Source organism: Cibotium barometz, chromosome 35 (genome assembly GCF_041138505.1).
Source record: "Cibotium barometz isolate CiBa-2024 chromosome 35, ASM4113850v1, whole genome shotgun sequence".
NCBI classification, from domain to species: domain Eukaryota; kingdom Viridiplantae; phylum Streptophyta; class Polypodiopsida; order Cyatheales; family Cibotiaceae; genus Cibotium; species Cibotium barometz.
Window position 1 is genome coordinate 41,866,433 of NC_141080.1, and position 17,672 is coordinate 41,884,104.

The window sequence follows — 17,672 nt, forward strand, 5'->3', positions numbered from 1 at the left end:
AAAATGGATGTTCAATATCCACCTTCATGCATATATAAATATAAATATAGATGTTGTACATCCATTTTAAAATAAACTAGATGTTCAACATATATTTTGAAATGATATGATTGTCGAACATCTATTTTGTGCCAATTTGGAGGTTGAACATCCATTTTAACAGAAAATGGATGTGAAACATCTAGATAGTGCCGAAATGGATATTCAATATCCACCTTCATCCATCAATTAATATTAATAATGCATATCCACTCACCAACAAATCACAATTTGCATTTCTACTCAAAGGTAATCAAATATTGGTGGTTAAAATTTAAAAATAACTAGCCATAGCAAAGCAATTTAAAAAAGACTTAAAAAATTTCAAGAAACATGGGATAAAATTACTATTATTTAAAATTATAAAACATACCCAATCTCTAAAAGCAAGGTAGAACTCTTGATGAAGGGAAGTTTTTGAGCTTGAGTGTGGATATTGTTCTCTTACTTCCTCCCATGAGTGGTGGTAGTTCAACTTATTTATCATCACAGCTTGGATTTTCATAAAAACTTTGTGACTAGAAAACACAAATCAAATAATATGAAAAAAAACCTTATGTTAAAAGACTGCACAAATAAAAGTACATAACTTACTTATTGAGCTCATCACTCATCTTTTCAAGTCTAAGCTCCTTCCCAATCACCTGCATCAGGACATAAAGAATTACTTTCTCGTCCTTGATAACTTGAAGGGCTCACCAAGGCATCAACTTCATATGTTCTGGAAGCTCTTCAATAGTAAAGGTTACCTTTTTATTGTGTGATTTTGAAACAACACTTGAATCATCAATTTTCTTTGATGATTTTTGGCCTTTCAATTTGATAATATTCTTTCTTGAGCACTAGTACAAAATGCTAGTTGGAAAAAAGAATTATACTTTCGTAGCCCATATGATTGCTTCTCATTCTCCATGGACCTTGTGTTGGTTGTGCTTGAGATGGCCAACAACCATTATGTTTCAATTTGGATGTCCAACATCCATTTTGTTTCCATTTGGATTTCCAACATCCATTTCTACATCTTTGGATTTCCAAAAACCATTATGTTTTAATTTGGATGTCCAACATCCATTTTGTTTCCATTTAGATGTCCAACATCCATGACTGTATCATTTGGATGTCTGTCCAGCTTCCAATAACTAACTTAGAAAAAACATGTAAACTATCATACCAACCTATTCGCAACCATTTGATGTGGGACATCCAATTTGGTGTAACCCTAACCTCTTGTTCTTTGATATCACCAATAGTGGTTTCGCTGATTGTTTATATCACTCTAGGTTGAGTTGTGTTGCAATTTGGATGTTGAACATCCAATTTGTTTTCTACAAATGTTTTGAAGTTTTGTGGCAATTTGGATGTTAAACATCTAGATTGCTACAAAATTTCACCTGATCTCTCCAAACTATGCATGAAAAAATTTCAATGCAAGAAGGCACCTTCTTACAATTTTTGGAACACATGCCTTTGATGGTAAGTGTGGCTTCACATATAGAAATTAACATGGGTAGCCATCCGCACCTTGTTAATCAACAAGGTTTACTATGGACTCTAGAATTCGTAGAGGCTAGACAAACTTCAAAGCATGTGCATTGTGCCTTTTCGGTGTATCAATAATCATGTTACATGTATGTACAAGTTAGACAAACTTCATAGCATGCACCTTCTAGAACCTAGAGATGATGATATTAGCATGCGTGAGTTGAGAATCTAATTATGGTAACCCTCTCACCCATAATGTGTTTGAACCCTCCCATCCATAATGTTTTTTGTTATGTTTGGCTATAAGATGATGATATTACCATGAGATTCCTAACCTAGAGTACTCATTATGCATTTTCCTTTCAACAAATTATACCTTTATAGTTTCTTCTCCTACCATGAAATGTAGCTTTGTCTTTGTAAAACTATGATCATGGCATGGCCGCTGCACACAACACACAGAAGCAGCGGGAAGGAAAAACAAAAATGGCGCACTCCACAAAGTCAACAAAGTGGCTGGCGGGGCTGTTTGCAGGTATTTGTAGATACCTTGAAGCAGCGCACTCCACCACAAGCACATCTTGACCACCCATAAGCCTTAGCTAGCTGCCCGCATTCTAGCCACCCTCTATAGATAGTACAAGCCCGTGGGTGTCATACTTCAGTTTTGGGGTAGAGACTTGAAGGCCTCGAGAATCAGTTTCTCCACCACTCAGCCCGCGACTTTGAGAGACCTTGTTCCTACATCAGCAAGCCGGACATGTGATGGAATACATCTCAAGAACATGCGCATTTTAGCAGAGCCTTGTAGGCCTCGAAAAGTGGCGCACACCCACAGAGACTACAAGAGCTGCCTCCTCAGCATGTTGCTCTTGCTCAACATCTCCTTGCCTCCACAAGTCTTTTTCTGTGTTCTTCTTGCTTCGTTGTCCTTGGTAACCATGGCTTCAACCAAAGGGTCCCCAAGGGCCAAGGATGTGTTCATGTAAGAGCATCGAACCTTTTGTTTTAATTGCAAAAACCATGTAAAACACATCACACGCAAGATTCGCAAGATTCATGTTCTTCTTGCTTGGTTGTGCTTGGCCACCATGGCTCCAACCAAAGGGTCTCCAAGGGCCAAGAGTGTGTTCATGTAAGAGTGTCGAACCTTTTGTTTTAATTGCAAAAACCAAATAAAACACATCACCAACAAGCTTCAGGTTGCCAAGAGATAAAGTGGCCAAGTGATAAAGTTTCATGAACCTTCCCTGCTCACAAGCTTAAAGTGGCCAAGGGTGCAAGGGTGCCAACACAAATCCATCCCATTCATACTACCCCCACCTCTTCCCTCTTTTTCCTTCTGCCCAGCTTTGGCCTCAACCCCCCTCAATGCATCTTACCCACTTGTCTATGTTCCCTCTTTTCCCTTCCGCCCAGCTTTGGCCTCAACCCCCCTCCTCCTCAATGCATCTTACCCACTTGTCTCTGTTACCCACTTGCTAGAACCTTGAAACTTTGAGCAAGTCCAAATTTTAAACAAGTATGTATGTTTTTTTTTAATTTTTTACTCTATATTTTGTGTACCTAAGATTTATATTTTTGATATATTTTTGGCTGATTTATTCCTTGGAATGCAATTTTTCTTTTTATTTAGGGGAAACCAAAGTAAGAACTCAACAAAAAGAGTGATTAAAGAGATGAAAGAGTTTGATTTTCCACTGCAAGCAGAGACCAAGAAGGCCATAAAAGCAGGCTCTGGACCAATAGGAAATATTACTTTAGCCTCAACCATACCAAAGAACAAGTCCTTGTTTTCTTCATCAACACAATCATTTGTATCTCAAGAGAAGAAAGACTCAAGTGTTCAAAATCATTTGTATCTCGGTCCACCCTTGGAACTATATACAACTTGCCAAAGGGTTATTCCCATGACAAGGCAAGTAAAGAACCAATTCTAGCTTCTCCAATGTTTCCTAGTGGTGGAGAATAAACATCTCCTTCTTAAGAGAATTCAGATTCTCATGATAGTGGGATGATTGCTGTAAAGATGGATCCGAGACCATCCCAAAAGATTGATTTCAAAAACACAAGCTACTAGGTGGCTCCTTCACATGGCATTAGGGTTTTATTAATGCTTCACCTCAAATAACCTCTCTTGCTGCTGCTGCTGGTTCTAATGTGTTAAGGCATTCATATCCAAATCATGAGTGGTCTCTTACTTTTCAAGATAACTCGTTATATTTTGTTATTGCATAACTTAGTGGTGGACAGAAGCTTAAAGACGATCAAAAGATTTGTGGATAAGTCTTGAATGTTGACTCTACAGGAGAAGATGAAGCAGGAGAACATGTTCTTCTTATAGTTGCTGTAAAGGATCGTGTAATTGACTTTCTTATGCAAGGAAACCTTAAGATCAGTCAATGTGGGCCTCCAACCCTCTTTACTACCTTGCAAAGATCTAGTAATCTACTTATTGCTTTGGCACCTTTTCTACAAGCACAACCAACACAAGGTCCATGGAGAATGGAGAATGAGAAGCAATCATATGGGCTACGAAAGTATAATTCTTTTTTCCAACTAGCATTTTGTACTAGTGCTCAAGAAAGAATATTACCAAATTGAAAGGCCAAAAATCATCAAAGAAAATTGATGATTCAAGTGTTGTTTCAAAATCACACAATAAAAAGGTAAGCTTCACTATTGAAGAGCTTCCAGAACATATGAAGTTGATGCCTTGGTGAGCCCTTCAAGTTATCAAGGACGAGAAAGTAATTCTTTATGTCCTGAAGCAGGTGATTGGGAAGGAGCTTAGACTTGAAAAGATAAGTGATGAGCTCAATAAGTAAGTTATGTACTTTTATTTGTGCAGTCTTTTAACATAAGGTTTTTTTTCATATTATTTGATTTGTGTTTTCCAGTCACAAAGTTTTTATGAAAATCCAAGCTGTGATGATAAATAAGTTGAACTACCACCACTCATGGGAGGAAGTAAGAGAACAATATCCACACTCAACCTCAAAAGCTTCCCTTCATCAAGAGTTCTACTTTGCTTTTAGAGATTGGGTATGTTTTATAATTTTAAATAATAGTAATTTTATCTCATGTTTCTTGAAATTTTTTAAGTCTTTTGTAAATTGCTTTACTATGGCTAGTTTTTTTTAAATTTTAACCACCAATATTTGATTACCTTTGAGTAGAAATGCAAATTGTGATTTGTTGGTGAGTGGATATGCATTATTAATATTAATTGATGGATGAAGGTGGATATTGAATATCCATTTCGGCACTATCTAGATGTTTCACATCCATTTTTTGTTAAAATGGATGTTCAACCTCCAAATTGGCACAAAATAGATGTTCGACAATCATATCATTTCAAAATATATGTTGAACATCTAGTTTATTTTAAAATGGATGTACAACATCTATATTTATATTTATATATGCATGAAGGTGGATATTGAACATCCATTTTGGCACTATCTAGATGTTTAACATCCTTTTTGTGTTGAAATGGATGTCTAACATCCAAATTGGCACAAAATGGATGTTCGATATCCATTTCATTTCAAAATATATGTTGAACATCTAGTTTCTTTCAAAATGGATTTATAACATCCTTTTTGTTTCAAAATATATTTTTTTTTTGTCTACAAGTGCAAAGGAATTAGTATGAGTAAAGTTTTTCCTTGTTGGTTTTTTTAATACATGTTTTGGTTTGTGCTAGGTTCTTGTGTCTGATAGTTTCTAAATGTTATTTGTATTAAAGTTGGCTATCATAGTTTGAAACATTTGTTTATTTTCTTTAACAATAGAAACCCCCCTCAAGAAATACCAAACAAAAGAAGAGATCAAGTTCTAGTGTGGTGAGGATAGTGATTGTCCTCAACAGTTCATTGTAAATTTGAATTATGCTAAACATGAGAAAGAGTGCTTGCTACTTAGAAATACTACTCCACCAATTGAAGAAGAGCTACAAGAGTTATTTCATCCTACAGAGTCTTCAAATGTTTATTTTTACAAGGTTGTTACTTGTGTTGTCTCAAATGTTGCTGATATTGTGTCTAGAAAAGAATACACCTTCATTGTGTGGCCGATATTCCTTATGGATTCAATATGACTTTATCTACTAATGATGAGAAATACTTTACATATAAGCAAGTCTTAAAGATGTTGAAGGATTTCCAACTTATTACAATAGCTTATCTTTGGCGAGTGGTTATTTTTCATAGTACTATGCAAGCAATGCTGATTTGGAGAGAGAGACTCATGCTCATGAGTCTTTAGTGTGGTATGTCTCATTGTTTTTTGTTTAATTTATTTTTTTCTTCAAAATTATTTTGTATTTCAATATGAAAAGCTTTACATCTTAAGTACTTTACTACCTTTTATAGGGTCAAATCCAATATTGATCACATTCTTGGGTTTCATTTTAAGAGCTACTTTAAGGTGATGACAGTTGGATATTACGACGAGATAGAGAAAAAACGTACTAAGGCTCATGTTTCAGAAAAAAATGTCTCTAATCTTTTAGTTTTTCCTACTGTCACTCTCAAGCTTTGTCATGTATCAGAGTCCAAATCATTCATAAATTTGTATTAGAAGCCTCAATGATTAAAAAATCGTTTGATTGATCTTTTCTCACTTCAAGATGATTCGGTTTTGGATCTCTTCTTTGGGATAGGTATATATTGGATTTCTAACCTTTTTTGTTTTGAGATCTCAAAGTATGTATTTTCATTTAAAAGATTTAAACTTTATTGTAGGGATGATTATAACTTGTGCATTATAATGCAGATGGAATTGTGTGGCTGTGATGCTTGATGAGGTTCAAGCATGCTTTATACCCATGCAAATCAAGGGCAGAGCTACCTGATCAAGACGAAGATGTCGTTGGAACCTCTATTGAGAACAATGAAAAGTTTCAGTTTGCTTTTAAAGAACCATTATATCCTCTATCTGATGAGTTAACGGAATTAGTAAGTTGAGGTGGAAGGCGAAGGTAATGTTTTAATGATTTCAAACATAGAAGAATATATAATGGAGGGAGATGAAAATAAGAATGATAGGCAAAAAATATCACCAACCCCAGATCAAATACTTGATCCCTAGTTAAGTTTTTGGTACTACAGAGTAAAAGTAGGATTGATAGGACTTTATATTCGAGAATTGATACTTTGTAATTGAACAAGGTGCATATACACCAATAATAGGATGTAATCATATGATTTTAATAGCTTTTAGTCATGCTAGGTTTCTCCTTAGCAAAGTAGAAACTTTGTATGTCAATTAGACTTTACTCAATATGTTTTTTAATAATCTTTTTAGCATTACTTTTTTTTCTTTGAATTTAATTGATTCTAGTTTACTTGTAATTTGAAATTGTTGTTGTTGAAAAATGTTAGAGCACTATTTATTATCTTCAAATGATGATGCATTGTAATTGGTTTATTCAATTATAGATTTTGATATATCATTAATGATTGCAATATTAATTATCAAAATATTAAGCTTTACTATATAAAACAATGTAACATTACACAAGCTCTACAATTTAATTAACTTAAAATTTGCTAACTAAATCGCTTGAATTTTTTTCAAAGAAACTAATAAATTATTTTTCTAGCTTGCCTTGTATGTTTAAGTATTTAAACATTAAACATGCCACATCATCACGCAAACTTTTGTTTCTTTAGAAGATGCTATTTGTGTAATAATTAAAAAATTAAGCATTGTATAAACATAGCTATTTTATAGATGATTCAAGTACAAAAAATTAGATATATTTTGAAGGTAGTTCTTTGATTTACTTTTAGTTATTTAAAAATTAAGCAAATTTTAGTCTTTTGTGAGAATTTAATTGTAGATTTATGTCTAATACTCAAAAATATATATATTATTTCAATATTTGGAAGGGAATCTTTCCAAGTAATCTAGGTCACCTATTTTACTTGCAAACGTGTTAAAAATATAAACATATTGAGTAAATACTATCCATAGTGTTTAATTTTACTATTGATCATATCAAACATCCTATACTAATAACCTCAAAGGATAAAACATGTATAGATATGTTCATTAGTAGCACCAAGACCCCACCACCACCCACACGTAAAGAAGATAGAGAAGGAGGTACTATTTATCATTATACTTACCCTCTCAATCTCCCTCTTCTATATAAAATCATTTCTTCACATAAACCTTGCACTAGCAATACTCTTGACCAACCTACTAATGTAGAATCTTCATTGACTTTCCTATGGAGAAGGAGTCACCCCCGATAGCAAGGCTAAGTGAACGTTTTTGCAAAGGTAACACCACTACCTCCTATTTCTCTACCAACAGATTATGATGACAAAGATATTTTCAAGGAGCTGCATGTTGTAGAATGTGAAGATATGATAAGATTTGGAAATTCAATGCTACCCTTGAGAATATTTTTCAAAGTTCTATTGGCATAGATAACACCCTTCAACCCCTGAAGTAGGGTTTTTGTTAAGAAGCATACAATACAAGCCTCAAAAAAATTTCATGTACATGTATGCAATATCCAAGAAGGGCCCCCATGCCAAAGTAGGAGGATCTTATGCCCATTGAAGGGAAAGATGCATTGAGGGAGAATGTTGCAGTGACACTAAGCTCGAAAATGCATAGCTCAAGGATCTACTCGAGAGTACATATATGATTTCTTATAGCTATAGAAGGTTAAAACATCTGGTACACACCTCAAAGTTAGAGACAAATGATGAAAACCCAAAGACTGAAGATTTTTGTATCCAACCAAAGGGGATGCAATGTTTTTTAACCATTTATGAATATCGCTAGATATATATATATATATATGGGCATCTCCACTTCAGCACATCGATTACCAATTGATTATAAATCTTCATCTAATCATCCATCTGTGGTGGGTAGAATGCACTGGAAAAAATTAACTTAAATCCTAAATACATGCCACAATCAAAAGGAGGTTCACACTAGTGGAGTTCATTGTATTTACGAAGAAAAAGAAGGACTCTCATGTTTGTTATCATGCTTGATTGTTTGATCTACCACTCTTCGACAACATAGAGAGCCAAAGACAAAGTCTTCTCCTACGGATATGATACTACCAAAGAATACCCGATCAAGCCTATCATAGCATCATATGATTCATGAAACTCACTATGCTTTGACCTGAATAGGGGCCCAAAAGAAGAGAAAACTACTTGATAAAAGTTCCAGACGAAACTTCTATCAGGTAAAGGGAGATGTTAACCCCATTTTGGGATTAACAAAAACACTCTCTACTACACACCAGAGTAGCAATAAGTGTCATAAAAATTCACTATAAAATTTATAAAGATTATGTGAAATGACTCTTGAGATATTCAGCTCAACTAATGCTGTGGAGATTGATGACCTGTTGGGTAATAGTTTCTAGAGAATTATAATTTAGGGAGCTTCTCATTTAGAGATTTTTCCACAAACATACAAAAAAATAAATCTCTTTCAACTTAGGAGAGTAATGTACTCACTCAATTCTTCCTCCCTTTGATAATATATATATATATATATATATATATATATATATATAGAGAGAGAGAGAGAGAGAGAGAGAGAGAGAGAGAGAGAGCGAGATGTATTTTTATTCAAATATTACCGAGCTGAATGGCCCACCAAAAGTGATTCTTTGAGCTATCTCTTGCAATCTGATTGCTACATATATATAAACCACCTCACATACTCTAATTTACTAATATGAAAATCATGCATAGTTAGAATACACCTATACACTATGATTATCAACAAAAAATATTTCTAACATCTCAATAAAAGGTTCATGGTTATAACAAGTACTAGACATAACACCTCACATACTCTAATTTACTAATATGTAAATCATGCATAGTGAGAATATTCACCTATACACGAGATAATCAACACAAAATATTTCTAACATCTCAAGAAAAGTTTCATGGTTATAAAAGAAATACTAGACATAACTCCTATTTTGAGTCATATCACAGTTCAACAAATAGTGCTCTTTTAAACGAAGTTGTTATTTTTTGCAATCTATTGTAATTGCTCTATTTTAATGAAGTTTTTATTTTGACACAATCTAAAGTTTTCTTCTAAGTTGAGGTTTGTTGCATCATTCTTAAAAATTTTAGCGTGAATCCAAAAATTTTGAGTTGCCCTTGTTTTTTCACGCTCATAAAGGCCATTGCTACAGATACAACAATTCGAGATACACACATCCCAATTGGACACACACCCAAGAGACATGGCAAGAGATTTCACTTTCACCATTTACCAATGATTACAAAAAGATACATAGATTTGAAAAGGTGAACTTACAAAGAGACATTACAAAAAGGTAATGGAAGTCCACAAAAAGAAGAGAACGAGCATTACACTATCTAAGCTACTCTCTAGACACTGTCTTTATCAGACACGAGTGCACTACAATGAAAGGAATAAGGAAACAAAGGAGTGGGAAATAGGGAGATGAATAATGGGAACACGGGACAATACAAGGGTAGGTATCACCTCAATGCCCTTTGGGAAATGTACATATGATTGAGACTATTGAGGAAGAACTAGAGGAAGATAAGTCTGACATGTTAGCTAACAAGAGAACAAGGAATCAATGCCCTACAAATGATCTTCACTTTAGTTAAAAATATAAAGGGACAAATCCAACCACACAACCTCAATTGTCGAGGTCGAGGCTTCCTAGTATCCTAGAGCATGCAAACCCTATTTTTATTCTTAGACAACATTCTGGGCTCCACCAACACCGTAGGTGAATTTCAACTGGCAATGAACTTCAACAACATGTCCACAAGTATCCCACTCATTTGGCTGACAAACCTACCTCCCTTTCTTTAATTTACGAGCCATCTCCTGCCTCCGTAACCTCTTTTTCCATTGTTCTAATGTAAGCATGACTACCTCAGCATAGGTATCAGGGTCTTTCAATTCAACTTTATCCTTAATAACCCCGTGCAGCACTCCTATGAATCTATCTTTCTTCAAGAAATCAGGAGATATCTAATTCTCCCCTAATACCCTCACAATTTTCCTCCAAACGTCTTCAAATTTGTTTACAAAAGTACAAATTTCCTCGTCCTTTCATTGATACAACCTATTGAGCTCCTTCCAAAGCTCCCTTGGACTTTTTGTCCTCCCATACTTCCTCCTTAATGCATTTCTCAAATAATCCCAATTACCCCTCTGTTCCTCTGTCAGCACATCTTCATACCACTCCCAAGCTACTCCCTCTAGAAGAAGTCCTATCATCCAAGCTTTATACACATCATCATCCCTATTATTTTTCAATTCTATCAACTCAACCCTCCTTAAGAATTGGGAGACATCTTCTCCCCTCAACCTCTAAAGACATAATGTGCACAATTAGCCAGAAGTCTAGAGTTGGTCTACTAGCGGTTTCTAGCCTGCAAATCTAAGCCTTAAGCAAGAGCTTTTTGGTCCTCAGTGGGGGAAGCAAAGTATGTGTGGTGTTTGGGTGATGGCCTTTATAACACCACCAATAGAAACATAAGAAGAAAATGTATAAGGATTAGAACTTGGGGATGCTAGTATCCCAACTCAAAAGATACCAATCAGCTTAGACTCTAGCTTCTGACCTCTTGGCTGTTACCTCTAATTGCCGTTCTCGGTCAGATCAAACCACCAAGACTTTTGAACTTTAACCTATATGCCTTGGATGACCGCACCTGACCAGTACGTTGACTTGAATCTCTCCCAATTGATGTACACAGATCAGATATTGACTATCTCTCGAATCAGACATTAGCTGATGGCCCCTGTTATGGGCTACCACACCTCCAAAGAGGGAACTCAATGCATTCACCTAAAGGATGAGCAATAGATCACAATTGTCATAGGGAACTTACCGATCAAACTTGAGTCCCTTGAGGCCTCCAAGCTCACTTGCTAAGCTCCAACTTCCAAGCTCCACCTCCATCCTGTCACCGTAGAGTCCCTCACACCATCACCTAAGGCAATCTCCCACACAAGCATGAAGCATACAAACATAGAAGAGGAACAATGCCATAATGCTATCACTCTCTCAAGACATAAGGAAGATCTCTCTATAGCACAAAGGGGATTGTGTCTTTTCATTATGAGAAAATGCCTTATATACATTTGGCCCTTATTCACACTTTGCTGCCCAAAAGTTATTGAGCTTGGCCTTGGGTGGCCAATTTCTCATAATGTAAAACTTTAATAGTGCCGTTTCATGACACTTATTAATGTCCTCAATTGGAGGATCATGTTTTTTAATCCAAAATGGAACTAACATCCCCCGCTTCCTAATGTAGGGTATGTCCACATAACATATTACCGAGGTCTAAAGACTCGAACTCATGTCGGTAGAAATTTCTTCTGGAGTGGAGATTTCTAAGTGTGCGTTACACTACAAGACAATGCTGCCATACACGCATTTTGTACACGCGATAAATTACGAACGCGTGTATGGTCGCGCTTGTATTTGAATAGAATCGGGCGCGTGTATTTTAGCATTTAAGTTCGCGTGTATGTTTGCATTTATCAACGCGTGTATAAACGCGTTTATATACACGCACTAATACACGCATCTATACACGATAATATTCACGGGGTAATACTCGCTATTATACACGGATAAATACACGCTACTATACACGGATTAATACACGCATGGCAGAGAAAAACTGAAAAAAAACTGAATTCCTTTACAAAATTAAAAACTATTTTCCTTAAACCATCTCATAGTACATTACAGTATACATCATTACACAATCCCACTACATGCATTTACACAGTAATACACGCATATCTATACACGATAATATTCACGGGGTAATACTCGCTATTATACACGGATAAATACACGCTACTATACACGGATTAATACACGCATGGCAGAGAAAAACTGAAAAAAAACTGAATTCCTTTACAAAATTAAAAACTATTTTCCTTAAACCATCTCATAGTAGATTACAGTATACATCATTACACAATCCCACTACATGCATTTACAACAATGAAATATATTCAAAAATAAATCATGCATATGAGATGATAGAAATGTCATCAATTTAGAACATACAGTGACGGATTGGTTAGGGTTCGATCTCATCTTCAATAAGATCCATCCTTGCCAAACGATCAACATCAATATCCATTTGATCAATTGGTAAGGCTACGATTAAATTTATTCCACTATCATCAAGGGGTACTCCATTGATAATGGTATCGACGTCCTGATCATCCTCATCAACATCACCATCATCCTCAATGGTAGGGTCATTCTCATGATCATGAGAAATGGCATGCTCATCCTCATTATCATGATCATCTCTTATTTCTTGATCATCGATCACAACATCTTCAATGGCATGTTCAACATCATCTTCATTGCGGCTTGTTACATCCTCCATATGCTCCATATCAGTGAATGTATTATACATCACTTTGGAACGTGGTGCAATAGGGATGACGTACCACCATTTGATGTCATGCACCATTGGTAGATAGATAACCTACTCAAATACACACAGTACAGTAATTAATTAGCATATCAAAAGTCAAGGGGTACGCGAGCTTAGATATATATGTACATGAAACACATTAGTAAAAAAATGCATACCTGCTCACATTGTTGTGGCAATACGAGCCTATCTTTCTTTGTTTGCCAGAACTTTGTAGAGTCAATAGTTACATATCCACTTGCATGGCGTTTTATCGTTGCATCAGGCCCTTTTTCCACCACGTTCATTTGCCATTTGACATCCAAAACATACACAAAGAAGCGACGAAAGTCAAGCCTAAATATGTCTTGGATTATGCCACAATAATCATCCATTTTTCCATTAGCTCCCTCAAAGCTACTAATGACACAGCAATCTTGTGTATTTCTCTTTTCATCAATTCTTTGTGTTCGAAAATGCTTTCCTTCACACCATATAGCATTGAACATAGTGCACTGGACCAAAATAGAAGCAATATTTGTGTAAGCAATGTGAATAAATATTAAAAGCAAATCACTTACAACTAATGCAAAACATTAGTTCTATGTACCTTTGACATGCATCCTCGTGCATACTCCCATTCTTCCGCCGTGATATGCAGCCCCTCGTCGCTCTCTGCTCTCTCCATTTCCTCATGCAACCAATCAACATGGATATCATTCGGAAGTGTTGCTAGATGCTTAGGGTACGTCTTTCGAGAGCCATGTTGCCTCCGAAAGAGAGCTCTTTCTGCTTGCCTTTTTGTCTTTGCATCCTCATATCTTGTAACCCATCTGCTCATCACATCACTATTAAGGATACAAGTGAAATTGAGATCATCAATCAATGTTCTGTCAATTACTTTACTCTGTCCTTTTCCTTGAGGCACAATAGAGGTCATCCTCAAGTCCTCTTCATTGCTCCATAGTCGTGGCAAAGAGCTGTCCACCTGACCAAGAAATTCTGAAATATATACAAGAGACTCTTGTATCAACCAACCCTCGGCCATGCTTCCTTCAGGCCTTGCACTTTGCCTCACAAAGTCTTTTAAGGTCTTCATGAAGCGCTCTAGGAAGAACATCCAGCGTGCATGCACAGTACCACATAAAGCAATTTCGTCCACTAAATGCACAATGAGATGTAGTTGACTTGTGAGAATGGTTCGCGGAAAAGTCTCCTCTACCAAACAAACCACCTCCACTGCCATAACACGCGCATCATCCAACATGGCTGGATCAATTGCTTTGGAACTAACATATCTAAAAAATAAATAAATAGTACGTTATACCTCATGCACGTTCATTTTGCAAGGTATAATGAAGGGTGATCTGAGCATGGGTTTTACATACCTCACAAGCTCGCCCATCTTATAAATACATTTTTTCAAACTCTTATTTGCACAATGATCAATGCTAGTAGGTAGTATGAACTGCGCACATAAGAGCACATTTATGGTTTATGGCATTACAAAATTTAATTTCAACGTACGTACAAGACTTGGAAAACACTTACTTGAAGCATCTTGTGCCAATCGTGGGACTTCAACCCATATAGTTGCTCAACGCCTCTTTTCTTAGTGGTTGTAAAGGCTCCCTTCAATGATCTCATGCATCCAGTGGGAGTACGCAAAGTGGTGATGGCCTGCTTTACCTGCTTCTCCTCTTTCTTTGATATAATCCATGGTGCAGGCGGAAGACGAACGTGCCCACCCACCTCTCGTGGCCAAACTTGACGCATACGTCCTGCGACCCGCAAGTCCTCACGTACACTAACATTGTCTCGTTTACCAGTAATATGTTCCCAAATACCAGATCCCACATTCTTGAAGATGTGCATGGGATCAAGAAGATGGTTGATCTTAAGATGGGTCCAATATGGCAGCCGGAAAAAAATAGAGTACCTGCACAAGGGATTGCTCTATGTGACCTTTAATCCAATTAGAGACTACACAAAACAAGATTGAAAAAACATCACTATACCTGTTCATGCCATCTGGAGGATAAATAGTTGTAGACTCCCAAATACGCTTCCAATCTTTTGCACGAAGTGTTTGTAGAGGAATGTTACTCTTACTAGCAACATATTTAGGATGATCTGAGGGGAGAAATCGATGATGATTATCGAATATAGTCTTACACAAACCATCAGCATACTCATGTACTAACGAAGGGCCACAAACAGGACATGCATGTTTACCCGATGTTTTCAAACCTGTTAAAATATAAATAAAAGTTAGAATAATAAAGTCAAACCGTCTAATTAATATATATAGCCAATAGTAATAGAGTAGGGAGGTAATTAGAATTCTTACCAGAACAATCGCTGTATCCTGGAAAGTCATGCATTGTCCACATCAACACTGCTTTTAAGTCAAAGTGTCGAGAGGAGGGAGGCCTACTAATGTCCACCACCGCAACACCTCTCCATAGTTCCTCCAACTCATCAATCAGTGGTTCAAGATAAACATCCATATGCTTGACTTTATGTTTCCCTGGAATTAGAAGGGATAACATAAGATGTCCCTTCTTGATCGCCGTTGATGGTGGAAGGTTGTTATTCACCAACACAACTGGCCACACACTGTATGTGGTGCTTTTGAAACCAAATGGATTCACTCCATCCATACCGAGGCCAAGTCTCAAGTTTCTGGGCTCTGTTTTAAAGCTGGGCCACTCATCTTCAATATGCTTCCAAGCAGGAGTGTCTACGGGAATTCTCCACATGCCATCATCCGATCGATGTGAGGAATGCCATGACATGAGCTCTGCTATGGATTTGCACTTGAACATGTGTTTGATGCGAGGATATATAGGAAAGTGTCGCAAAACTTTACGAGGTATATCAAAACTCTTCATATCTGTTCTGTACCTTGCTTCACCGCAAGTGGGACAATGTAGAGCCTCCTTATGCGTCCCACGAAAGAGAATGCAATCATTGACGCATGCATGTATTTTATCATAATCCAGTCCTCCAAGAGATGTCACATAGCGCCTCGCTATGTCTCTTGAGGTGGGTAGTCTATTTTCCTTTGGAAGCATGTTTGATAATAGCCTGCATCCAATATCATCAATTATAATTAGTCTTAAATCCTAAACCTTAAACCACTAATTCAAATTTGTAAGTTAGAATGCTTACTTCAACAATGCGTCAAGACTTGCATTGCTCCATCCATAAACTGTTTGTATATTAAGTAGTTCAAGTGAAGCACGTAAAACTGAGAATGTGCACCCTTCAAACACCGGTGTCGATGAAGCCTTATAAAGATGCTCTTGTTCCATATCATCGTCGTCCATGCCTTTGGGATCATCCTTAAAAAGATTCCGCACCATATCATCAAGCACCTCCTCTTCCACAACTTCGTGGGGTGCAGGGCTATTGTCATCCATTTCCCACTCATCTCTGACAATAGATCCCGAAGCTCCAGCATCATCTCGTCGACGCTTTACGTGCTCTCGTCGCGCGTAGGGTACCATGTTAGGGTGTGGTACTGCATCCTGCTTCAATTTATCAAATTATATGTTACAACTCTATTAATTTAATTTGGATACCATGAGTCATTTGAATACCATCAATTTACATCTACTCACCTCTAAACCTGTTTGATTCCATTCTCCATACATGGAGATGTGATTCAAGGTAATTCGACGTGCTCGTACAATGCATCCTTGACATCGATTACACATACATTTGATCCGTTGTCCCAACCACACATCGCGATTACGATGACCCATTGTCTCATCTTCCCCAGAACTGCTTGAAGAGGTTGATGACATCCTGTGTACAAATCAGAAAACACAATATCATTATATGTTTTTAATGAAAGCACAAAAATCGCGTGTATTGACGCAGCTATTTCCTAAAAATTGCGTGTATTAACGCGGCTAGTTCCTAGAAATCGCGTGTATTAACGCGGGTAATCTCTACAAAACGCGTGTATAAACGCAGCTAAAATATCATACACAAGAATATACACGCATTTATAAACGCGAATATAAACGGGACGGTATGTTTAAACTAAAAATAGCCCGCCTTCCCCAAATATAGATTTTGAACTAAGAAATTGACTCTGTATGCGTTTTCGCCTGTTTTCGCCTCTTCCAACAACAAGGAGGGAGCAGAGAAAGGAGCACACACACGGGAGAAGGAGGGAGCAGAGAAGGAGCAGAGAAGACTCACTTTTTCAGAGGTGAGTCACTTTGTCCTGTGCCTTGTCTCTTTTGTCAGATTTGTTTATTTTGCTCTTTGCTCTTTGGTTTTGTCCTTTTGCACACGATTGGGTTACTGCATCCTGACAGGGGCGACAATGGTTGGTCCTTTTATAAGGACACTCTATCTTTGTCGGGGGGTCGGTCTTTTCGAAAAAAAAATTTCGCAGGTCGCGTGTAGAAACGCGTGTAAAAGCGCGTGTAACCTGTCTGCAGAGTCTGTTCACGCACATATACACGCGTTTCTGGACGGGTGTATACATGCGTTTTTTGACGAGTGTATACACGCGTTTCTGCAGGAGACTGAAGCGTTTCAGATTTCATGATTTGCAGGCAACTGACTTGAATGATGATATTTGTGTGAGTCAAGAGACAGCCCATGATATACATGAAGATGTTTGTTGCAGGTTCTTTATGGATATTCCAGGTTCTTCATCCGATCCATTTGCGTACAGCAATT

General features: G+C 36.9%; 1 protein-coding gene across 1 annotated transcript in view; it reads right to left on the reverse strand.

Annotated features, from left to right (window-relative positions):
* Positions 1 to 16,393, reverse strand: part of LOC147618459 (uncharacterized) — a 47,754-nt gene extending 31,361 nt beyond the window's left edge. The window contains exons 1-2 of the mRNA XM_086775253.1: positions 16,143 to 16,393; positions 15,841 to 16,058 (exon numbers count right to left, since the gene is read on the reverse strand). Coding sequence (XP_086631379.1) covers positions 15,841 to 16,058; positions 16,143 to 16,393 — 469 coding nt within the window. The remainder of the gene's footprint in view (positions 1 to 15,840; positions 16,059 to 16,142) is intronic.
* Positions 16,394 to 17,672: the final 1,279 nt, after the last annotated feature.